Genomic DNA, 23,975 nt, shown 5'->3' with positions numbered 1-23,975 from the left:
TATTCTGCTATTTTTCCTTGTGTTTGTTTAAACAGCCCTAATTATGCAGTCAAAAAATAAAAAGGAACACAAAATCAGATCAAATCACGTGAACGACACATCCCATCACACCAGTACCCGCCTCTGAAATGATGTAGGGCACCGAGGGTATTTGAATAGGAAGCAGGGTGCCCAGTAGCTTGTCTCAAAATCAGTCAAGGTGGCTGGTTCCTGTCCTACATGTACTCAGGACAACGTACTGATTTCTTAAAAGCCGGTCTTTATGCTTTGTGAGTAATAAAAGTATATGCAAAATATGTACAACTTTTTAAATTTAAAAGTCCCTGACTATTTGGTTTGTATTCATTCTCTTTATTCATTAAAATTAGCCCTCACTGCTAAACATTTCCTTTAAAATAGAAGATACTGGTTTCCTTTTACTGATGGGATGATTTGAAGTATTGAGTCATTTTTCCAGTAGTAAATTAGACACTTTGGAGTAAGTATAACTATCTCAAGGCTACAAGTGTGTTTGTATTTTGAGTGTGTTTGTAAATCACCCCAGCAATAATTTTCAATCTGCCTGATTCTCCTTCCTTCTCTATCTTTGATTGTATTTTTTTTTTTTTTCGAATGATACCCACTGTGAAGAAAGTAGAATGGAGATGTATAGGCAGGAAGCAAGGGCTTGGCCTTGAGTGAAACAATTTTGAAGGGTGATAATTACATAAACAGTCCACTCGTGTTATTGAAATAGTTACTAATACTATTATTTCCTTAGTAAGTGGTTTAAAATACAGTGAAAAATTATGGGAAACTTCATGAACCAGTCATGAGTACTGACTGAAATGATACCTAGGTGCAAAATATCAAATTGAATGCTTCTTGATTACTTTTCAAAATCTCAAGCTAGAGATAGGAAGCTTAGGTCAGTGTTTGAAGGCAGCCATGCCACAAGGGTTTCCTAGATTCCTGACTTTGTGGTTTCACAGGTAGCCAGTGAAATTTCAATTGCAGCAGATGGTATCATTTTAAACAGAAGGCTACTGATGCAATAAGAAAGTAAATACTGATTTTAGCCCTCTCTCTCTCTCTCTACCTAGCAATTCCCTAAATGATGCTCAATTCTTTGTAGTACTTTAGGAAGAAAGACGAGGTTCTAAAATGATACGATGTAGTAGAAAAGTATATGCTTGGTTTATTTGAAAGTCTACAGTGTAAGGACGTTTCCAAAGACATACCATTCAAGTGAGGATAATGCATGCTTTGTGTCTGTAAATATTAGAAAGGGGGTTGGATTTATAGGTTATTTTGTTGTGGTTGTGGTAATTTTTTTTTCTTTATGAATGTATCTGCATATTTTTAAAGAAAATTATTCTATAAATACCACTTTGGCCAACTTATATCTAATATATAAGATTTGATTAGATTAGTATGTATCTTTTATTTTTTAAATAAATGCTCTAATTTAAATACATAGAAATGCTGCAAACATAGAATTCACTCTTCATCCAGCTTCCCCTAATATTAATGTTTTATGTAAGCATTGTTCATTTGTCTTTGCTAAAAAATTAACATTCACTATGCTCTTTGAGGAGAGATTTTTTAAAAGAATTTCTGCCTATGAGTGTTTTCAGACTATATTTGCAAAACGTCAACATTATTCTCTTTGAATCCCGTCAATAATACCTAAGAGAATCCTCCTTACTGAACTACCCAGAATTTCTACCTTGAAACATTCACCCAAGTATTTTAGGAGGAAAAACAATTAACAGAAAAATAGCCCTTTTTGTTTATATCTATTTTTTCTTTGCACTTTTATATATTTTGGGTTTATTTTGAAGTTAGTCTGAGATTCTCTTTTTGTTTCCTTGGGAAATTTATACCATTCTCAGCCTAGATTGTTCTTCTAAACTTTAGACCTTTACAGCCACCCCCAATCTGCCTCAAATTCAACACAACCCATTGTGAATGGGCTATTTTGGGGGTTTATCTAATCTTAAAACATTTTCTTTTAATGAACTTATGTAAAGAGATTGCACTGGAGAAATTTTTACTGCTATTGGTGTGATGAACCAACTGCTCAATTTTCTGGTACTTGACTTCCCCATTTGTAAGGTGAGGGCTTCGTAGCTCTAATACTTTATGATTTCGGAGTGTGAATAGATGTGAATTTCATTTAGAAGAAAGTTTTTAAAGAAAAGTGATCTTAAAACATAGACTGCTTTTCATGTTGTTGAATCATCTTCCTGAGATTTTAGATGAATTTATATATGTAATTTCCATATGGGAATTTTCATTTTGAAACTAGTGTGAGACTAATTCCAGTTTTGGCTGGCATTAATTTGAGGGAAATCTCCTTTTCCATTTCCATAATCAAGAATATAGAGGTTCATTGGCATTCAATGGGCAAGGCTGGTAAATTGCAGACAATTAGTGATTTGGAATTCTAGAAACCCACAATAGGAAATGCTATAGAAGAAACAATATCTTTTCATTTCAACATCATCTTGACAAATGAGGAGAAATTTTGCGGTGTGTGCATGATAAAAGCAAGCAAAATTCTGTGAAAACAAAGGAAAGGAGCCCCATACTGCTGTTCTTGTGTGCCAAAACCTCTACCTTTGCTAAGAGACCTTGAAATTATTTCAAATCTATCTTTCATACAATGAATGCCAAAAGAGCTAAATTATTCATTGTAAGTGAAAATATTTATTGCCATGTGTCAGGAAACTCTGATTCCCGTGCTGGTATTCCTACTAAGAACCCTGTGGTGTAAAATCATGGGCTGAATCTACTAAATAATTAGCCACATGAATACTGTACCTACCGTGTATATTTTTAGGTTTTATATCAATAAACATTTTATAAAGTGGTGCATACTCCAGACTAGAAGTCTTTCATCCCCAAATCAGTTTCACATTCTTCTCTAAGAAGTAAAGTGCCCTGTGGCTTCTAATGGAAGTGGAAAGTAAGTGGTGACATAAGCAATCAGCAACACAGTCTGAGAAAAATTCTCATCGCTGATAAAGATTTATGAAAAAATAAGTTTGATAAGTACCAAGTGAGATCCTCAGAGAACAAGACTTTGTAAGCATTTCTTTATAAACATAAGAAACAAAGTGGGTCTATATTGGGAACAAAAGGTTAGATGTGTAGGACAAATTATTTTTATGGATGTTCACAATTTATATATAAAATCTATTATAGCTTGCAAAATGTCTATAGTAATTTGAAATAATTAGCAGGGAAATATTTTTAGACACAGGCAAATGAAATCAGAATTTTGACATTTATAATTTCAAGACTTCTTCATATATGGAAGGTGCAGTGATTGCATTTTTTTTTCTTCTATTTGTTATCATCATCTAAACATAGACAGGATTTGGTGGATATTCTGGGAAACCAGCATTTTGGAGTACCAGTTGATAGGTACAGTAGAGGTTTAACTTTTAGTACAATCTTAGGATAGATGTGACTCCCAAAACACAGTTAGCTTGAAACACTTCAACTTTAAAGCATACTGTAGACCCCGCAAAGCTTAAGAAGCACTGTGGCACTGGGGAGAGTGAGGAAGGGCAAGGTGTTACGAGGTGTGTGGTGGTAACGCACACTTCTCAGTCAGCTCCTTCCATTATGGCTGTGTGAAGTGTAAGCTTGGATTCTTTTACGGCCGCTCTGGAGCACGTGACCAATTTCCCCTGCTTCGTGTCTTTCTTGGCTAATCACCTAGTGTACATTTTATTCTTTTATTGGGAGTAATTCCTCTTACCACCTCGAATCTACTGTACCCAGTAGAATTAACTTTTGGAAAAGTATGCCTGGGTTCTGACAGGATTTCATCTGATAACTCACCATTCTTGGCCCGTTTCAGTTGAAGTCCCTGAGAAATTGCTTCTATTTGTTTCATCTTCTATGATTTGGTGAGAAATATTCAAGAACAGGAAAATCCTCTACTGCCCACTTTTTTGTTCTGTGTCTGAAGGTTTGGGGTTTAAGAGGAATGAGGTCTTTGCTGCCACAGACAGTTAAAGCCTAAAGACTCAGTTGAGTTGGTTAGTCCTGGAGCAGAGCTGGTTTGATAAATTGTCTTATTTTCACTTGTACATTTTCTAATGCTTTTTTTTCCTCTTAAACCCCTTTCTAGAATTTTGGAACCAAGACCTATTTCACATCTCATTGAATGAGACATTCATCCTATTTTCCTAAGTGTGAAAGACCTGTCATTGGTCTCATTTGTAAAATGAACTGAACCACCCTCCCACTTAAGAAACAGGTGGAGAAAACTTTTTCTCTCCTTTTCTCCCTCTTCTCATTTTTTTTTTTTAATTTCCCGTTTGCTTTGTCTCTCTTCTTTTAATTTCTAACAGAAGGATGCTACTGGCATCTTTGCTTTTTTCTGCCCCATTTGTATCACTTAAGAATCAAATTTTGAAACCAATATATGGGTATAAAATTGCTAAGTTACTAGCCATTATTTTTAGACCTCATGGAAGTCAGGAGAACCAACTGGATTCTGTGACATTGAGAGGAAATATATTGAGGGGTGCCTGGGTGGTTCAGTTGGTTACGCATCTGACTCTTGATCTCAGGGTCCTAAGTTCAAGCCCCGTGTTAAAAAAAAGAAAAGAAAAGGAAGGAAATATATTGAGCACAACCTAATTCTTAGATGAATAGGATTCTGTAGAGAACCAACTGGAATCTGTGACATTGAGAGAAAATATATTGAGGGGTGCCTGGGTGGCTCAGTTGGTTACACATCTGACTCTTGATCTCAGGGTCCTAAGTTCAAGCCCCGTGTTAAAAAAAAGAAAAGAAAAGAAAAGGAAGGAAATATATTGAGCACAACCTAATTCTTAGATGAATAGGATTCTGTAGATTTGAGGAATCAAAGTAAGATTACTCATTGTAGCAGTCATTAATTGGGCAGAAACTAGAGTCCTCAGGATATAAGTATTAGAAGTTTAATTTTTAGTAAAGCCCTGATAACTTCCTTTTTAATTGTGCTGGTTTCATTTAGGTTTTATTTTTTGGTTTTTTTTTTTTTTTTTTGTATTTTGCTTTCGTTTTCTCTTTTAAATCAAGGGTATAGTATTTGTTGTGGTTGAAATTATTAGTTATTTGGTGTCTTAATCCTTAGGATTTAATATTCAAAGATAAATGATGGAAGGGTAGGCAAAAATGGTATTACTAGTAATGACCCATCATGTGACAGTTTTCTTACTTCAAATCATGGTGAAATAGTCAATACTTCCAACTACCTTAAAACCACTAATTGTTTTAGATAAAAGCTATCACATTTAGCTGGAAAGTAAATTGTTTGGAACCAATAAATTTCACTTCCTTGATAAAGCATCAAGCCCTGTATATTTTTGTTTTATCCGTGGCTGCAAGGCATTTCATGAAATTGAAGATTATTGTATTTATGTATGTATGCATATACTTATATACTTTTAATACTTTTAATGTTGAAATGATGATGGATTCACAGATAGTTACAAAGAAAATATAGGGAGATCCCCTACACCTTCTACCCAACTTCTCCCCATGTTAACATCTTACATAACTGTAGTCCAGTATCAAAACCAGAAGAGTATATTGCTATAAATCACAGAGCTTTTTCAGATTTCACTAATTACACATGTGCCTATGTGTGTATGTGCAACTTCATCACACGTAAAGCCTCCTGTAACCACCACCACAATCAAAATCCTTAACTACACCATTACCACAAGACTCCCCTGTCACCCTTGATGATTTCGTTTTAAAGGGACCTGAGGGGTCATCCACTCTAACCTACTTACATTGGCATGGGGAATGATTTGCCTCAGGTCCATGGCTTTAGGTAATGATCGAATTCCTAGTTGGCTCAGAATGCTGTGTCCTATCCCAGACCACTTTCAGACATCCCACCATTCATTCTCAATTTATAAGGAAGGCTATTGTTGCTCTACAGTTTTAAAAATAAGAGAATTGAAGCAAACAAAAGTTTTAAGGTAGTTGAATTGACCCATTTCATCACAATTCTGGATTTTAAAAAAACTCAGATATTCTCATCCTGTAATACTGGGTTTATAACAGGTGAAGGGAGCATTAACTGTCCTCGGGAGCATTACTGGTATTTCACACAAAGCATGACTATGATACAGGGAATCCATGTTGCTTCATAGCGATTCAGCACGGTTGCTAAGGGGGAGAAGGTACTTAGTTGTCATCTGTAAAGAATCCCAGAGATTTAGCTACACATATAATTGGTACTCTCTGTCAAAAGAATTGAATGCCTCCCCTCTCCCATTCACACACACATACACACCAGATAATTTAGGAATTTGTTTCTCTTTCCATTACACCCTTAATGCTTATACTAATTTAGTTACCATTTATAAAACTACTGAGGTAAGGTTTTGGGGGTTTGTGAATGGGGAGGTTCACAGCATGTGATTTGACTTACCTGCTTCATATCCATTTTGGAAAAATTTTCAAAACTACTCACTTTGGGAATGAATCTGGTTATAGAAGAGTAGAACAGTAGTTATTTGGAAAGATTGTAGAATCTAAGTCTTTTCTACTATATCAGCATCATAGAAATTAGAAATGTAAAAAGACCCATTAGCTGATTTGCCCTATTTCCATGGAAATTGCAGTGAACATTTTTCAAAAGATCTAATCTATTTTTGTTTAAAATAAATGGGAACTCAATGTAGATTCTTGTTAGAGCTTGAAACTGCTGATTGTTGTGTTTTCCGGGTTGTTTTTCTTTTTAGATCCACTTGACAGTTTGCATAGCTAATTATTGTGTTCTCATTTGTTTAATTCCAGCATTCCAGTAGACTTTTTTAGAATGGGGGAGGGGAGGAGAGGACCACTGCAGTTTTAAAGTACATCAACAAGCTGTTAAATCAAGGAGTGGGGGGGTGGGGGGGAGGGGTTTAGAGAGAATGATTTTGTGTGTGTGTGTTTGTGTTTTGGAAGATGGGTCAAAGTTAAAGCAGCAAAGTGGATTTTAAATAACTGTCAGGCTTTGGTAGCTAATAAGACTTTTGTGAAGGCTTTGTCAGTAACCAAATGCAGGAGATAGTGGGGTCCCTGGAGGCCTCATTTTATGTGGGGCACTTTGTATCGTGATGGATCATTTGCAGCAATAGCTTTTGCTAGGAACACTAAAGAATATGCAATCTTAGAAATTCAGCTTTTTTTTTTTTTTTGCTAGTGAATGAATTTTTTAAAAAAAATATTGACTTACGGGCGCCTGGGTTGCTCAGTTGGTTAAGCGACTGCCTTCGGCTCAGGTCATGATCCTGGAGTTCTGGGATCGAGTCGCACATCGGACTCCCTGCTCAGCAGGGAGCCTTCTTCTCCCTCTGACCCTCCCTCCTCTCATGTGCTCTCTCTCTCTCTCTTTCTCAAATAAATAAATAAAATCTTTCAAAAAAAATTGACTTAATTTGCAGAGTACAATTTTAGATGGAAAGAACTTTAAAATTTGAAGAGAATTTGCTAAGAATTATTTCTTGTACCAAATAGATAGCTTTAAAACTTTCCATTTTTAATGTTCTCTGGATTCCATGGAGGGGGGGCTGGGAAATGCTTTTGTCAAGAATCACTGCTTTTATTGCCAATGAATCATGAAACCATTGTGGAGGATTTAGAATTTAGAAGCATCAACTGAACCATTTAAGAATAGTTGAGGTAATGATGATTCAAATGAGATAAAATTAGTTCTTTTGTATGTCTTCTTGGTGATGGTGATGGTGGTGGTGGTTAAGATTGCTTTTTCAGGGGTGTGGGGGGAGCATTTGATTTAATGATTAGAATTACAGACTTCCATCTTCTTTCCTGCATTATAGGATGGGACCCTTTTAAAAAGATCCTCCACAATTCATTAGACTGAAAGTCTTTGCTTTAATTGAGCATCCCTAAATAATTGTCATGCTTCTTTAAGGATATGTTCATTTTGAATGAGAAAATTAATGTGAAAATTCAGTAGAAAATTTTTACAGGTTAATTCATATTGAGAGTGCAACTCTGTGTTTGCAACAATGGGGAAAGTGATTATTGTCGAATTTACGTATACAGCTTCCCTTAGAGCAGCCAAAATAGTGAGGATGGCCAGATAAGAGATAATGAATGACTAGATCTCTACGTTTGCATAGATAGATAGATAGATAGTATTTTATGATTTCTAGTTGCTATAAGCAACAGAGACAGTTATTTCCAAGCCTTTCAAGACACAATGAATGGCAAACATTGTGTGCCTAGCAATTTGAACCTGCACATATGAACTCAGTTGAATGCTTGAGAGCTAAGATGAAACTCATACACATTCTTGCAAACCATTGCCATGGCAACATACTTAAAATTTCCAAAGTCTGTCTCCCTCGAGTTTGCACCTGCAGTTAGCTTATTGTGAAACAAAAAAGAAGGCTTTCCAACTTGAAAATGCTTTGGAATGGTTGGGAGTGTGTTTTGAAATAAAGTTGAGTTTGAAAGTTGAAAAGCAAAATAGAACATTCAGGGGGAAAGTACATTTGCGTTCTTCATGCAGTATTTGGCTTTTTTTTCTCCTCCTACTTCACAATACTGTAGGCAAGGGCAAATGTGGAAAGTCTACCTATTGTGGTTATTAGGATATTGGGGTTTTGCCCACTTTAGTGAAAAAGATGCTGCCTCCTGGCATGTAGGTAACATATGTGCACATCTTGCATAATAATAATGAGGGCAAGAATAGCTAAGATTTATTTAGTGTTTATTATGCACCAAGAACAGTGTTAAGCACTTCATTGATCATGATTTTCCTAATTCTTACAACTACACTGCAGAGACTGGTGCTGTATCCTTCCCATTTTACAAATGAGAGGTTAAAGAAATCATCCAAGTTCTCGTAACTCCAGATTTAAACCCTGGCTCTAATGCTCATGCACCAAATCACTAGGAGCGGTGTTACAAGATCCCATAACCAGTACCAACACCCCTCAATTTGTTAAGTGAGAAACTGCTTCTAGGAAACCAGAAAAGGGGCTACCACAGACAGCATCCGTCTCTCAGAATACGGAGTGAATCATAATTACAGCTAAACCCTAGCCTGGTAGCATCACTTCCACCTGTGAGTACAAGCAAACATAGCCTCCAGTCGTTCAGGTAGTTTGGTGGTCACCGACGGTAGGTAAAGCAGCCTCGTTCCTTATTCTATTGCTCATCTCCTTCCCAGCCGCCTCAGGGGAACACTGAACGAGGCTTGGCTTCTATTTGATTAGATCTTGGCAAATAGATTGAGGTATTTAGGGTATAGTTCCAATAAGGTTCCTTGGATTTTATGAAATAAGAAAAGCCTATTTAAGAATCATTATAGTAAAAATGTTACTGGGCGGGTGACTTAGAAATAAAGGCACTACCTTCAGAAGGAACATTATATTCTGAGGAAACTAATGAGTCTGTGGATGTGAAGCCATGAGCCTTGACTGAGGGCTCTAAAACACCTGGGCTTCCCTATTAGCGAGCTTCTCTGACCCTCTTTTTCCTATAGCCCATTATTATTTCTCAAAATAGTTAGGGAACCTTGGTTATCTGGATTTCCAGCTCAAAGCAGATCAAAGGAGTGATTTTGAAAGAGAAAAGGGTGTCTCTAAAGGTTGACATTGATAGACAAAAGAGGAAAACGAGTAAAAAGCACGCACTGATTAAAAAGTGAAAGGAGTGGAAGGGCTTATGACGCAGGGTGCAGCCGCACGCTTGAGCACATGAGATCACCGCTCTGTTACAGGTTCCTACTTCCTCACCGTGATACCAAACTATCAAGAAAAGCTTGTCTTCTGAACCCTCTGGTTAAAAGGTACACTTCCATGATTTCAAAAGTTCTCAGGATGACAAATGACATTTTTGTGTGTGTGAACAGAAAGCTTATTTATGGTCCTTCATCAGCAGGCATCCCGGTAATGAGAATGAAGGGAAGGGGGCAGGAGTGGCAGGCGAAGGAAAAGGGCATATCCAGGTGGGAGAAGTATGATAGCAACTTGGAGGAAATGTGTCAGAACTGAGCGGAACTGACTGTAAATGCAAGGCTGGAGAGAGAAGAGCTGTCCAGGAGAGGACATGGTTAGTCACTTAGCCATCTAAGTGTTTTACATGTGAACTTTACTTGCATGTGAACTTTACTTGTCACCGTGTTTTTAATGGCCAAAATAATAATAATAGTAATGTGTGAAGAGTAGTTGAAGAAGAAGAGGTCATTAGACAATGGCATAACCAAATCAACCACTCAAATACCTGTGGGAAGAGTTCAGTCAAGATTTCACTGAATGAAATGTGTGCACAAAGGCAGGCTCTCTAATGAAGCTCCTAGTCCTCAGAACACAATGAGCAGAATTCTCCCATTGCATCTGCATGCTTCTTCAGGCAGTCCTTCGTGGGCTTTGCAGGGGCTGCTGAGTGCTCTCTGGTCTATCAGCTCGGGGTGATGTCAGGGGGATGCCATTCCCTGGTATTTCTTAAATGCCTTTCTTAAAATTTTCAGGAAAACTTAGGGCAGAATTGAAAAAGGCAAATCATGTTTGAGAAACTTGGGAAAAGTAACAAATTAATCCTGCTGCTATTTTTTTTTTTTTTAACCTTCCTCTTACCCGAACATGAAGCTGGGAGTAGTGGAGGGAGGGGAATGCCAGCTGGATGGAGGGCCAGGAGGCAGGATCTCGTTCTGAGTCCGACACTGAGCCAGGTAGTGATTTGATCCTGCGCACCTGACCATGCCACATTACAGTTTCCCTCTCTTTACCATAAGGCACCTGGGACAGGTATCCTAAGGAATCTCCCACTCTGAAACAAATACAATTTGACAAATTCTGGGTTACATCACACAGCTGGGGAGAAAAGAACTCCCTGGCTTTTCCGTGTATTGATGTGATGTTTTTTGAGGTGTTTTAAAAAAGTACTCTCCTATCAAATATGTAATTTGCTCTGTTTATAGAATGTTTAAACATGGGAGTGTGGATTTAAGTTAGAAATTACACTTGCTTTGTGAAGAGAATATCTGTGTCTAAAGATCTCAGGAGCCCAGTGCTACGAACAACCCTTCCCCCGCCCCCCGACCGTGTTGCAGGGAGAGTGAAGTGAGAATGTGTACAGAGCCAACTGTATCTATCTAAGAATACTGTCAAAACATCTTCTTAGTGCCAGCCACTGTGCTAGACAGGACCTTTCTAGCCCTAGAGGATTTTTTAAAGATTTTATTTATTTATTTATTTGGAGAGAGAGAGAGCACAAGTGGGGTGAGAGGCAGAGGGAGAATATCTAGCAGGCTCCATGCTCAGTGCGTGGAGCTCGACGCAACACTGAGATCATGACCTGAGCCAAAATCAAGAGCTGGATACTCAACCAACTAAGCCACCCAGGCACCCCTATCCCTAGAGAATTTAATTCTCTTCATAATCCTGCAAAATAGGTGTAAATCATTTCATTTGTACTTAGGAAGAAACCTAGAGAAGTTAGGGAACTTGCCTAAACTCACACAGCTAATAAGCCGCAGCAGCTGGGACTTCAGGCCCATCTGTCTGGCTCTCACACCTAGACTCCTCCCATGCTCAGTGGTCAAAGAGCAACTTTCTGCTCATAGACAGCCTCTATTTATCACACACCTGAAGTTCTCCATGCAAATCAAGGTAGGGAGGTCTGGCTCTCTATTACATTCCCCCTCTGCATAACTCCTTATTAATCAAAGGTATTCAGTAAATGATTATAAGTGGATGAATGAATTAATGAATGAGCAAACCTATGGAAGAATCAGTCAAAAGATCTCGATTTTGTGAGTGCCTTCTGCCCTACTCATATTTCTTGGTCCAAATTTGATGGCTGGTCTCAGCCAGCCCTTATCTTTATGTAGTTTATTTCACGAGGAAAATAAAACTTTCATCTTGTAGTTAGATATTGAAGGAAAGCATGATAGAGGTGTAGTTTCTTTACAATTAAAGTATTTACAGTGCAAGACTATTGCAGTAGAGTTCAGGGGACAGAGACAGACTTGGCGGGGAGCAGAGCACCCAGAATGATAATTAACTATTTTTTCTCCGTTTCTTCTACAAAGCAGGCTGTATCTTATTGCTTTCTCCAGGGACAGGACTGAGTCATAAGAACAGGCAGACCGACTTATTATTGCAAGACTTTTTTAGCTTTTCCTTCTTTCTAACTTTCAGTCATTCTCTCTTTTCAGTTAAAGATAATGTCACTTCTTGTTATTTCTCTACCATAAATTTCCAGCCATGAAGTATAATGTGGAAACCAGTTATAAAGTTTCATTGTCACTTCTAGAGATGTTAGAGGCAGATAAAATCTTTGAAAAAGTGTGATTTTGCCACAATTCTCATCTCCCACTCTTAGTTAGGAGTCATACTCCTAGAAAATAATCTATACTTGCTCACTCTTATTTTGAGATTTAATGAGCTGTTACAAATGAGCAGTTGTGACAAACATACACCTCAATGTAGTGAGCTTAGAGAAAATGACCATCAGGAATAAGGCTATTGGACGTGATTCTACCAATTCAAGTAATGTGTGTAATATTTCTTCTCTTTTTAAAATCAAAACGAATCACGGACTCTCAACTTTATTAATTTTATTTTCACAGTCATACTTATTTTCATAAAAGGCTTTTATTTAAATTGCAGATATTTAAAGAAGATAAGCCAGGTTTAGAGTGTGATGACTTTTTTCTATCTTTATTGAAGTATAATTGACAAATAAAAATTGTATACATACATTTAAAGTATATGACAATGTGTTGATATACATATACATTGTGAAACATTTCACCACAATCAATAGTGATGACATTTTAAATCACCTCTATTGAACTCTTGTGATAAATATTATGGGGGTACTAAACATGGACATAAACTCTGTCCCGCAGAAGTGCACGAAATAAAACATACACCTGAGCAGTTCCCAGACTTTTAGACTTCAGCATAGTTTGGAAAGGCAGACACCTCCACTGTTCTGATGTACTCAGAAAACATTTAATAAGTATATTATTAAAAGCTAATTAGTATCTTATTAATCCATACAGAGGACACAACCATAAGCAGTGTCATGTTATAAACTACAAATACAGCCGCTGTAATAGGGAGCATCGTGTGGCTGGGATCACACCTGAAGAACATCTCCTCCCCACAGTGTCATGTTATAAACTACAAATACAGCTGCTGTAATAGGGAGCATTGTGTGGCTGGGATCACACCTAAAGAACATCTCCTCTTCTCCCCTCCTCCCTCTCCTTCTCTCTCTCCCCTTTAATTAACAGTGTTTGCTAAGTGATCTGTTCTTCCTGCTTATCTGTTCATTTAGATGTTCTGGACGTAATAGGGCATACATGAGAAGTAAACCATGGACCTATGCAGAGATAAAATAAATCAAGTTGTCATCATCTTCTAGGTCCCAGGAAAGTGAGTAAGGAGGAGAACTCAAGAGGACTCCAGTGTCCCCGCATCTGTGTGGTGATTCTCCAGGAGAGCAGGCCTGGGGAGGAGGGTATGACAGTGCCAGGTGTGGACTGGTACTACCTGTCTTGTACATTACCCTAAATAAGCAATGCTGAGTGAATCCTATCCCCGTATAAAGGGGATCAGCCCAAGAAGAGCAGCATTTATGGGAGGGGCCAGTTGGAGGAGAGAAACAGATCCCATTCAACTGAGGGGACAAGAGGATTTCAGGACATGAAAATGAAAGTTATGCAGTTAAGTGGATAGTCGGCCACCCTCCTTAATCTCTCCCTAGAACTATTCTTTATAGTGTCATATGAGGAACAAAAATAATTCCTTATTAGTTATAATTAACATATAAACACTGCATTGTGGGAACTCTGATATTTCTAAAGTGCTTTCAGGCATATGAAATTTGGTCCCCACAACATCCCTGTGAGATAGGGAAGTTATTAATGATTCACATATTCAAATGATTATATATATACATATATAGTATATATATTTACATGTATAGTATATACTTACATGTATAACATATGTATTCTTAAGTACTGTTGAAAACACAAAAACTCGTCCAAGATGATGCATATCGCTTAAAATCCAGATTGCCACTTGATTTCTGAACTAGCATATATTTTCCATTATTGATCAGCATACTAAACTGAAGTGGTTGAAAAGTACACCATTCCAAATATGTATTAGGGAACCAAAGTAAGCACCACGAGGAATGAAGTAGTCAGATACGGAAGCTTGGAGTTCCAGTTTAACTATAATCAGAAAAGATTAGATCTTCTCAGTGTATGAATGAAATAACATTGTAACATCGGAGCCAGAAAATGTTTACTCTCAATCAGTGCTTAATAGAAACCCTCATTAAAGTACTGTTCAGACATTGGCTTATTTGGGGGAGCTCAGTTTAGAACCTTACATATATTCAAGTCATGGGTCCAAAAAATCAGAAAATTAATTTTCTGTTAACTAAGTCATCATCATTTCCAACCACATCCCTATTTCTTGCTCTTCCATACTCCAAGCATTGTGTGGAATAGAAGTTCTCATATGTTCCCATGTTAAAGCTCTATCAAGAAGACACTGGCTTTTATAGTACCCAGAAGGAAAGAATTGTTTTGGGTAGCCAGCTTCCTCTGGCTCTTTCTATATCTTTGATTTTGAACCTCTAATTCTAGGACCATTGTGTAAATGAGACTACCCTAATCAATGGATGCATGTGTAGATTGTATATGGAAAAACAGCCAATATTATTAATAAATGGCCACTTCCATTTATTTATTTCCAGGATGTAGTAAGAGATCATTTGACAAAACTCGAATGATGGTTGTGTGAAAGAGACAAAAATAAATATCTCATTAGCACTTATGCTGTGAAAACAGTAGTTAATAAGGGAGAACTTGGAAGTTGGAAGGATTTTCATTGGTGGATTAATGAGAAGAGGGACAGAGTTCATTGAGTTAATTTTTTTGAGCGAGAGAGAGGGTAGGAAAAGGGCAGAAGGAGAGAGGAAGAGGAAGAATCTCAAGCAGACTCTGAGCTGAGCGTGGAGTCTAACATGGGGCTCAATCCCTCAGGTCATCAGATCACAACCTGAGCTGAAATCAAGAGTCAGATGCTTAACCAACTAAACCCTCTTGGGGGCCCCTCGTTGAGTTAATTTTGTAGCCAAAATGGCCTGCAATGTTCTAAGTCAAGGAGAAACAATAAGCAGGAAAATACTCAATAATTTATATTTCTTTCTGTCCCCCCAAATTTAGTTATGCATTTTGTACAGAAACAAGAGACATGATGTTTAAGTCTTTAAGCACATAGATTGCAACAAGTAAATAAAGAACTTTTCAGAGTTTACTCCACTTCAAAATAACTGCGATTATGTCAATATTTGAATTTTTATAACCAGATTAAAAAAATTGAACACTAGCATTCATTTTCTTCCCTTTTTAGTGTCTATTTAATGTGCTGCCCTATCAAGTAGTGCAGTTAGCTGTGTATGTATGTCTCCTTGTATGTGTGTGTGTTTTCTTCATGACAATTTTAGTGTTTACTTATCTAAAATCCAATAATCTCCTTTGCCACCTTTTAACTTATCTTAAATGTATTTCATCGTGTATCTTTATAGACCATATCATATCCTTTAAGGACAAAATGGTTTTGGATGGTTGGATGGATGGATGGTGAATGGATGGAATGGATAGAGAAAAGTCATCTGGGATGAGATAAGAGACAATCACAATCTGTTGAGGTCCATATAGTCTCATCATTTTGCCACTAATTGGCACTATAATTGCGTTCAAACAAAAACACTTAATTTTGCAGCTTCTGTTTCCTGATTTGTAAAATGAAGAGTTTAGACTAATGATCACTAAGGTCTGACCCAATGTAGGAAGACCTGAAACATGATTCTATCCCCTAACGTATTAAATGCCAACAACGAAAGACTGAATTTTGGAGACATGTTGGTGGAAACGATCCATCATTGGTATTTTACATTGATAAAAAAATCTGCTTTGGCATCATTACCAGTAAGGATTTTCAGTGCAACCCGTGTGACTAATTAGTTCATTCAGTCATAATAGTTGGAGTAGAGATTCATATTGACTTAGCTAAAAGCCCTGATTTGCATTGTAAACATCTGTCAGTATTCATTCAATTTGGAAATGGCCAAACACATTTCAGAAAGTGCTTTGTCCAAAAGCAAATCAGAATTGATCACAGGCGTATTCTGGTTCCCCCTTCAGCATCTTCACTCCACTCCCAGCCGTCTTCGAGGCTCTTATACCCCCACATTCTAATGAATGAGAATCCAGAAGAACAGATTATTACAATACCTGTCTGAAAATTTTAAACTGGACTTTAACTTTGTCTTTTGGCCAGCTCTCCTACGTTGCTTTGGCTAAAAATGGAAATGCAATATGAGCATAAAGGTCATCGGCAGCTTAAAGAAATAGTACGAGAGAGGTACTTTTTTAAAATATAAATTTAATTTCAAGTTTTCTGACACCAGGTTTCTCTTTTGCAGGTTTGCTATTTTGCATAACTTTGCTAAAATATGATGTTCTTTTCTGACTAAGCAGAAATCAAATTCTTTTCTTTCTTCCGTAGTTCCTTTAAATTCATTTTTTGTGGCTTTGCTTCCTCATCCCTATCTTCCCCTTTTGAGTTTTGCCTGTCAGAATGACCAGTATCGAATGCATATAAAAATGCACGTTAAAATAAGTAAGATGTCATGATCTCTTTTCCATGGTGGGGTTTTTCTGTCCAACCCACTTTTACTGTTCTGGAGCCATTGCATACATTTTAAATAGTCACAAAATTTTTGAAGAAAATTGAATGGCTTTCAAGTCTGTCTTTTCCCCCAGGCAGACAGCTGATTTATGGTCACTTTTTATAATAACCGGAGGCATCAACTCGGGGGAAAAAAACCCAAAAAACATTAAAGAAATGTGAAAGCTGGCTATTTTCAGAGATATTTAAGCTTTGCCCTAAATATTCATGAATGCCAATGTTCAAACATTCATATTGGGTAAATGAGTGTACAAATGGGTATTTTTTTGAGCATGTACTTCACTGTAATGCTCAGAATAATAGCACCTCCACCTGCATTCTGCGTAAGCATGTTGTTGGTGAATACTTAATGAAGTAATAGTTATGGGAGTACTGCCACATTTCAAGAAAAACAAGCCATTTGAATTGAATTGATTGTTATTTGTATCAGTGAGTGATTTGTTCCCTTGCTTTAGGATAGAGCAGGCACAATAAGTTATTTGGGGGTAGGAACCACAATTTATACCTTGCTAGGTAGTGACCACATTTTGTGCCCATCAGAAAGTGCTATGCATAGATGAGGTGTTTTATATTTGTTGGTAACTAATTGATCCTCAGTTTTTTTTGTCATTCATGAACTGGAGCTGAAATTCATGCTTCACATATTGGATCACAATTCATTGCTTTTATTTTTACTAGATTAGTTAGCCATGGGATTGACATCTTTATATGGTATCTACTACTCAGAGAAATAATTGACAAATAAGAACCAAAAGCTTGATTGAGATCATGGAAACTACCATAGAATCTATACAGAGTGTCTAAACTCATTTTGCACCTTTAATAGAGTTGTTGATTAACTAAAATTACCAATTGGATATATTTCTTTATTGGTTTGAGTTAGCCAAATTGACCCATGGTTTGGAAATTTTATATATATACTACAACTGGGTTGTTTTTCTGCAGTTTTCCACTTGAAAATTGTCACTTACCCCAACCCCTAGAAACTTCTTGTCTTATAGGTTTATCAGTGCAATGCATTGGACCTTGGCTTGGGCAATTTGTAACACTAATTCTGAATCCTGACTTTTTTTTTTTTTTTTTTCATGGAAACATGCCTCGCAATAAATCTTTCCTGGAGAGACTATCAGATTCAGTCCTGCAAGCCGGACATGAATGCTCTTTCACTTCAGAACAGCTTCCCAGAGACAAAATTATCAGCAAGAACAAGTGTCCATCAGTTAGTAAAACATGTCTCATCTCAGCTAGCTCCATACCTAACCTATCCATTGGCTCAATCAATTCAGTTTAAATGTCTACCACAGTAGTGAAAGATTAGGCTCAGTACTGCTATACAAGGGAGCACCAGGGCTTGAGACAGTATTTTTCAACATTGTATTTGGATGTATAGCCAGATAAAGTCTTGCCATTTAGAAACAAAGTTTCAATCACAATTTTAAAGTAAATCATGAATTTCTTTGTGGACAGCAGATTCATAGTGGACATCCTTTTGCATAGTGGGAGTTCTCCGTTATTTTCCTCAACAAAACAGGTCTGTCCTGATAGAGTTTTCTCATAGGTGTTCTCATCAGAATATATCAGTCTTCAGTAAAGCTGTTTATCATGAGGAATAAAGTGTAGGGATGCTGTTCTTAGTAGAGATAGAACCTTACAGATGAAGTTTATCTATCCTCTCATCATATCTTTTGCCACACAGATATGCATTTGTGCTGTATTTTAAAAAAGTGATAGCAAGTGAATGTGCAGCAAATTCCACCATTAAAGGTTGGGGAGAGGATGCCTGTAAGTAAGAAAGAAAGAACAAAAATACACCAGTTTCTCTACTTTCTCACCCACCAAATGGTGTCTCTCTTAATAACCCTGGCTGTCCAATAAGTTAAATAAGTTGGTGTAACTTCTTGCTATACACATCCTTTCTCCCCCGTCCTGATTACATTTTTGTATCCTGTAACATGTTGGTGTTTTCCCACAGAGCATGATGAATTAAGTTTCAGTGCCTTTATTTCTTGAATTCTGTCCACATCATTTTTCTTCCCCTAAAGGTAAGGAAACCTAGGTATTTTTGGTAGACATTTTGAACAAGAACAGATGCTTGCCGTGTAAATGTGCGGGCCACTCTGAATTAGGGAAGTCCAGCCTGACACTTGGACCTGTGAGTGGTTAGATGCACAGTTAGGCACATTTATCTAAATGGACAGTTATGTAAAGCTAATGCTTTTGCTTGATTACTATTCTGTCTCTTTCAGCAGGTTGTCTCTTTTCTGAAAAAGGTTATAAACATCAGGGAAAGTATACTGAAGAATAGAATTGATTAATGTGACATATTTGAGTTTCTTTCTACCACTCTTTCAACAGCATGTCATAGAGAGGCAGCTCCAAACACAGTGAATTAAATTTAAATTACACAGCTTTGGCTAGAAGATTGTTCAGTTAATTCAGCCTCCAAAATGAAATTTGATTTTTTTCCCCCTTACACTTGAGCCACTTCCTGATTTTTCATAGAGTGATGATTTCTGCCAAGGCATCTATTGATTCAAGATCTTTTATTCAGAAGACTATTGCTGGTTTTCCCTTTCTGAGGGAGAAAAATATGAAAAACAAGAACATATATTCATTATACCAGGAAAAGTACATTAAAAACTAAAATATAGTTTTACAGTAGGGTCATATTTGTACAGTGATTTTTTTTTTCTACTGTAGGAGGGCTATAGAAGGTACTACTTATTCTATGATGTTTTTTGTTGTTTTAGGTACTGTGTTTTGTGAAAGATAACACTGAGAACATCCTCACACTTTCTGTTTGCTGTGGAATTGTTCCAGAAGATGTAGAAAATAGGTCAACTTTTAAAACAAAATTTAACTTGTGTGGCCTAAATAATTTAGTCTTCATGAAACAGTATCCACTGAGTTCCACATTTTTAGCCCATGAATTTATTTTAAGAAGCAGCCTTCATTATTTATATTTGATGTTTGATTGCTATTCAAAATGTAAACCTAGGCAGTAAAAGATGGAAGCTTAGTTCAACAAAGTACCAATACAGCTACTGTATTTTGACATCAATACTAATGTGGGATCTGAAAAGTTGGGACTGATTCACATGTACAACTTCCGGTTTAATATCTAAAATTATATTACTTATAAATATAGTGCAAAAAAAGATTAAATCAGTGCTACATTTATTGAAATAACAACAATAATGTCGATAATATCGCAACCTTTATAAGCATGTACAATGTGGTCCTATTTTAGATAGTTTTTCTGACTAATCCTTACAACAATGGGAACGTTTAGGCTCTCCATTTTTTCAGGTGAGAAAAATAAGGCTCAGAACAAGTTTTACACTTTTAAAGCAGAGTTTCGCAACTTCCGCACTATTGACATTGTGGCTCATAAAATTCTTTGCTGTGGAAGGGCTGTCCCGGGCATTAAAGGATGTTGTGTCTCTGCAACGGAAGCTGCTGCTAATCCTATTAGGATAGGAATCTCATTGGATTCTAATAGTAGCAGACAGCCCCCCACAAGTCCCCAGCCCAGTTGTGCCAGTTGTGGCAACCCAAAATGTCTCCAGACATTGCCAAATGCCGCCCCCTCCCCCCCGCAAGCCCCAGGTGAAGGAGGAGAAAGGGGGCAGGCAGCATCACTGCTGGCATGAGAAACACAGGACGAAAAAATTTATTCTCAGCTTCCTCCTACCCCTGTCAAGAACAGAACAACAACCCTATCCTAGTTTCATCAATATAATTAAAATTCCTCAAGGGAAATGAGAAATTCTCTTGTAACCTTGAAAGTAACTTTACAGAGTATCTACTGTGGTTCAGAAAAAAAGTAGCTTTCCACTTGAAGTGGGCTCTTAAAAAAAAAAAAAAAGCAGATAATCTGCTCAGGGGTGATTTGGAACAATTGACCTCCAAGACCTCATAATCCAATAACTTGCTATTATCAAGTCCATTTGGATGTTATCCTGTAAAATGTGCTGGTGCCAAAGGGAGGATGGGTTTTGCCTTTTACAGGCTCACTTTAATGAAAGAGACCTGCGTGACCATAACACCAATTGCTGGTAGTTATCACTGACACGAACAGTTACAATTCCAGGAAAACTGATACTTTGAACTAACTCTCTTAAAATAACAGCAACAAAATAAACGAATCCAGTCACCCAACCATCTCTTAGGAGAATGAAGAGCAAAATAACATAAAACCATCTCAAAAATGCTATTTAAATGCTTGTATTTATTTAAAGTTACATCATGAGGTGTTAGCATCTGAACAAATTCTTTATTTTTCAGTAAAGACCCTGCACTCGAAAGAATTTTAAGCCAAGTTTTCATCACGAAACTGTATTATCCTTCATCTTCATTCTTCTTTTTTGTTTTTTTTTAAAAGATTTTATTTATTTATTTGAGACAGAGAGAATGAGAGAGAGAGAGCACATGAGAGGGGGGAGGGTCAGAGGGAGAAGCAGACCCCCTGCCGAGCAGGGAGCCCGATGCGGGACTCGATCCAGGGATTCCAGGATCATGACCTGAGCCGAAAGCAGTCGCTTAACCAACTGAGCCACCCAGGCGCCCCATCTTCATTCTTCAAAATGGCATAATTTTCCTAACATTTATTTGTTTATACTTTAATCTCTGACTATACTAAGACCTCCTTTAATGAAAGTGAGTCATACCATATTTCTTTTTTTTCCTTTAATGTACGGTCTATATTATTCTAATTCCATTTTTAAATAAGGGCTTCATCAGTGTTGTGGTTCTGAGTATCATCTAAACAATTACAAGCTTCTTAATCCTTAGCCAATGTAATGAGATATTTTCTGTCTTATACATTGAATTCTTTGTTACTTTAGCATTAGCCAAATCTGATGCAAACCTTCACAATTGCCATGCAATATCTCTGCCAAGTTTATTGCTGCTTGTAAGTGGCAGTAAAGAACAACCTTTGGTGCTTGTAATGTGTTGGTTATGTGGCTAACTACTAGGATTTACACACTCTGCTTTTTATTACAGTGATGGTTATCTTTTTTGCTGTAAGTGCAATGAAGCAACTAGAATGTCACAGAAAAAACTGTCACCTCTATCCTTTTTGCCATAAAATATCATCCTCCCCATACGCTTTTCATTTATTATGAAACCTTAATAATGAAAAGGACAAGGTGAAAAGGTGAAATGATACCCGCTACTGAATATTGCAAAACTAATAATCAAGTGTGAAAGCTACACACGTACACACACATGCAATTCCTCAAATGGACTATATTTGCTTCCCTTTAATACATCAGTGAAATATATTCTCTACTTAATCTGGTTTCCTAATAATGACAAGCTATATCTCAAAGATTCATCAAATTCTACCTGGTCGTGAATATAAAAGGTTATAGCTGTTCTGCTTTTAGGAAACCAAGCACAAGTACTGCATAAAGGCTACTGATGCATACTTTGTAGCACTCCAGGGTTGTAATAAATTTCAAATCACCTGCTTCTGCCAGGTTGTTTTAAACCCCTGTATGTTATCATGTGCAGTTGAATGGATGGGTATCTACAAGTTGGCTACCACCATTTCCGTGTCCTTATGTAAAATAAACTGTAATCAGGTTTTCACAGATATGCAAATACTTCCATGAGAGATCTGAAATAGGTTGAAAAATGTAGGCTCCGTGTCCTTGGGAAGGGAAATACTGAATTTGATTTCTCAACCTATCAGGAAAACACAAACGATGTTTCACTTGTCATTGAGACAAAGATGAGAGTATCTGCTGGGTCCCTTTAAATTAATCTACTCAATGTGATTCTTTTGCAGACCACAGATGACATCCTTGTGGCCTCAGCAGAATGTCCCAGCGATGACGAGGACATTGACCCCTGTGAGCCGAGCTCAGGTGGGTTAGGTTAGTCGACTTTTTTTCTTACTTTTTTTGCTTTACTCTAAATCTGTGTTGCATGCTGTAGTCCTTAGACGAGCCTTGCATTTATATCTAGAAGCCCACCCCATTAAACAATGCCTCATTGTGAGATAAGGGGTTTTGCTCTTTACGTGGATAAATTTCCCCAAAAGTTATTGAAAAACAAATTTTAAAAACAGAACCCATCAAGATTATGTATTTCAGAAAAAGCAGTGGGGGACAGTGCACAAGGCTGTTCACATTCCATTAACTCACAATGTAATTTTTGTGTATAACGGTATAATGAGCTTTCCCTTGGGTCACCTACAGTAAAATTGTAAAGCTTAAAAATTGCAGTGCATTGTGGAAAATTATTTGACCTTTCTACTGACAAAAAGTCCCCACCACTCACTCTGCCAGCAAATTACCTTAAGTGATAAATTTCTGAATTTCAGAAGTAAGAGTATTATGGCGTAGTAAAACAAACAGCAGGTAGAATCCTTGATACATTTAATAGAGAAATATTTGATTCTTGCCACGTCTCCCTAAAATTTAAGCTGATGCGTTTTAACTCTAGTCGATGTATAATTTATCCTCCTTCTTTGTGATATGGTGTGACTGACTAACACAAAAATACTGTTTCCAAAGCAGCCCTGTACCATTAAGTAGTGGCTATGAACTCTGAAAATGAGTGAATCATAGGCTGGGTTTGCTTTCACATATTCATAATACCAAATATCAGGGTCATTTCCATTCGTTTCCTCTGTAAAGCAGCGTTTCTTCAAATTCAATAATTTTCTTGTTTAGGTAAACAAGGTGAGTGAGACGAATATAGACTAACCACTGTCGGTTAGCTCATGACCTCTGTAGCTGTCACGGGAATCCCAGAAGAACTTCAGGTCACCATAAAATAATATGTATTCTTCTGAAGACTATCACTTTGAAGTGAATCCATTATTCTGATATTTGGATTTAAAAAAATGGCTCAGGATGCATATCTTGCATCTCCTTTTGAATATCACTTCCCACTGATTGTAGCCACATACTCTGAGCGCTTGGAGCAGCTACTAGGTGCCAGCAAGGAACAGGGACTCAGAGTCACCTCAGCAGGAGAAGGTCAGGAGATACACACAGGTCGTGTTCTTATCCTCCTTCCTCTGGCCTCTCCACCTCACCCATCAAAATTCTCGACCTCCAGAATGTGGTGAGGACTCTGAGGATCATCCATTCCATTCCTCCAGTTTATTGGTCCCTGCAACAATTGCCTTTTGGTTGTCTGGACAGATAGGGTCACTTCATGATACCATCCTGGGCCCCTTTGCCAAGTTCCTGCCTTTTTTCCCCACTGGTATTC

The 23,975-nt window shown here is 37.3% G+C and overlaps 1 protein-coding gene across 18 annotated transcripts in view; it reads left to right on the top strand.

The window, feature by feature from the left end:
* NRXN1 (neurexin 1) overlaps window positions 1-23,975 on the top strand; it is a 1,086,089-nt gene that overhangs the window by 1,036,443 nt on the left and 25,671 nt on the right. For 12 of the 18 annotated variants that reach the window (XM_081833535.1, XM_081833531.1, XM_081833533.1 and 9 more), the window contains one exon: window positions 22,540-22,627. In XM_081833535.1, the coding sequence (XP_081689661.1) occupies window positions 22,540-22,627 (88 nt within the window). The remainder of the gene's footprint in view (window positions 1-22,539; window positions 22,628-23,975) is intronic. The other 6 variants (XM_081833532.1, XM_081833540.1, XM_081833542.1 and 3 more) reach the window with 1 other exon arrangement.

The sequence above is a fragment of the Leptonychotes weddellii genome, chromosome 10, assembly GCF_054177405.1.
Source record: "Leptonychotes weddellii isolate Sample4059 chromosome 10, ASM5417740v2, whole genome shotgun sequence".
NCBI classification, from domain to species: Eukaryota; Metazoa; Chordata; class Mammalia; order Carnivora; family Phocidae; genus Leptonychotes; species Leptonychotes weddellii.
Note: the sequence above shows the minus strand (reverse complement) of the source record. Positions and strands in the feature narration are given on the sequence as shown.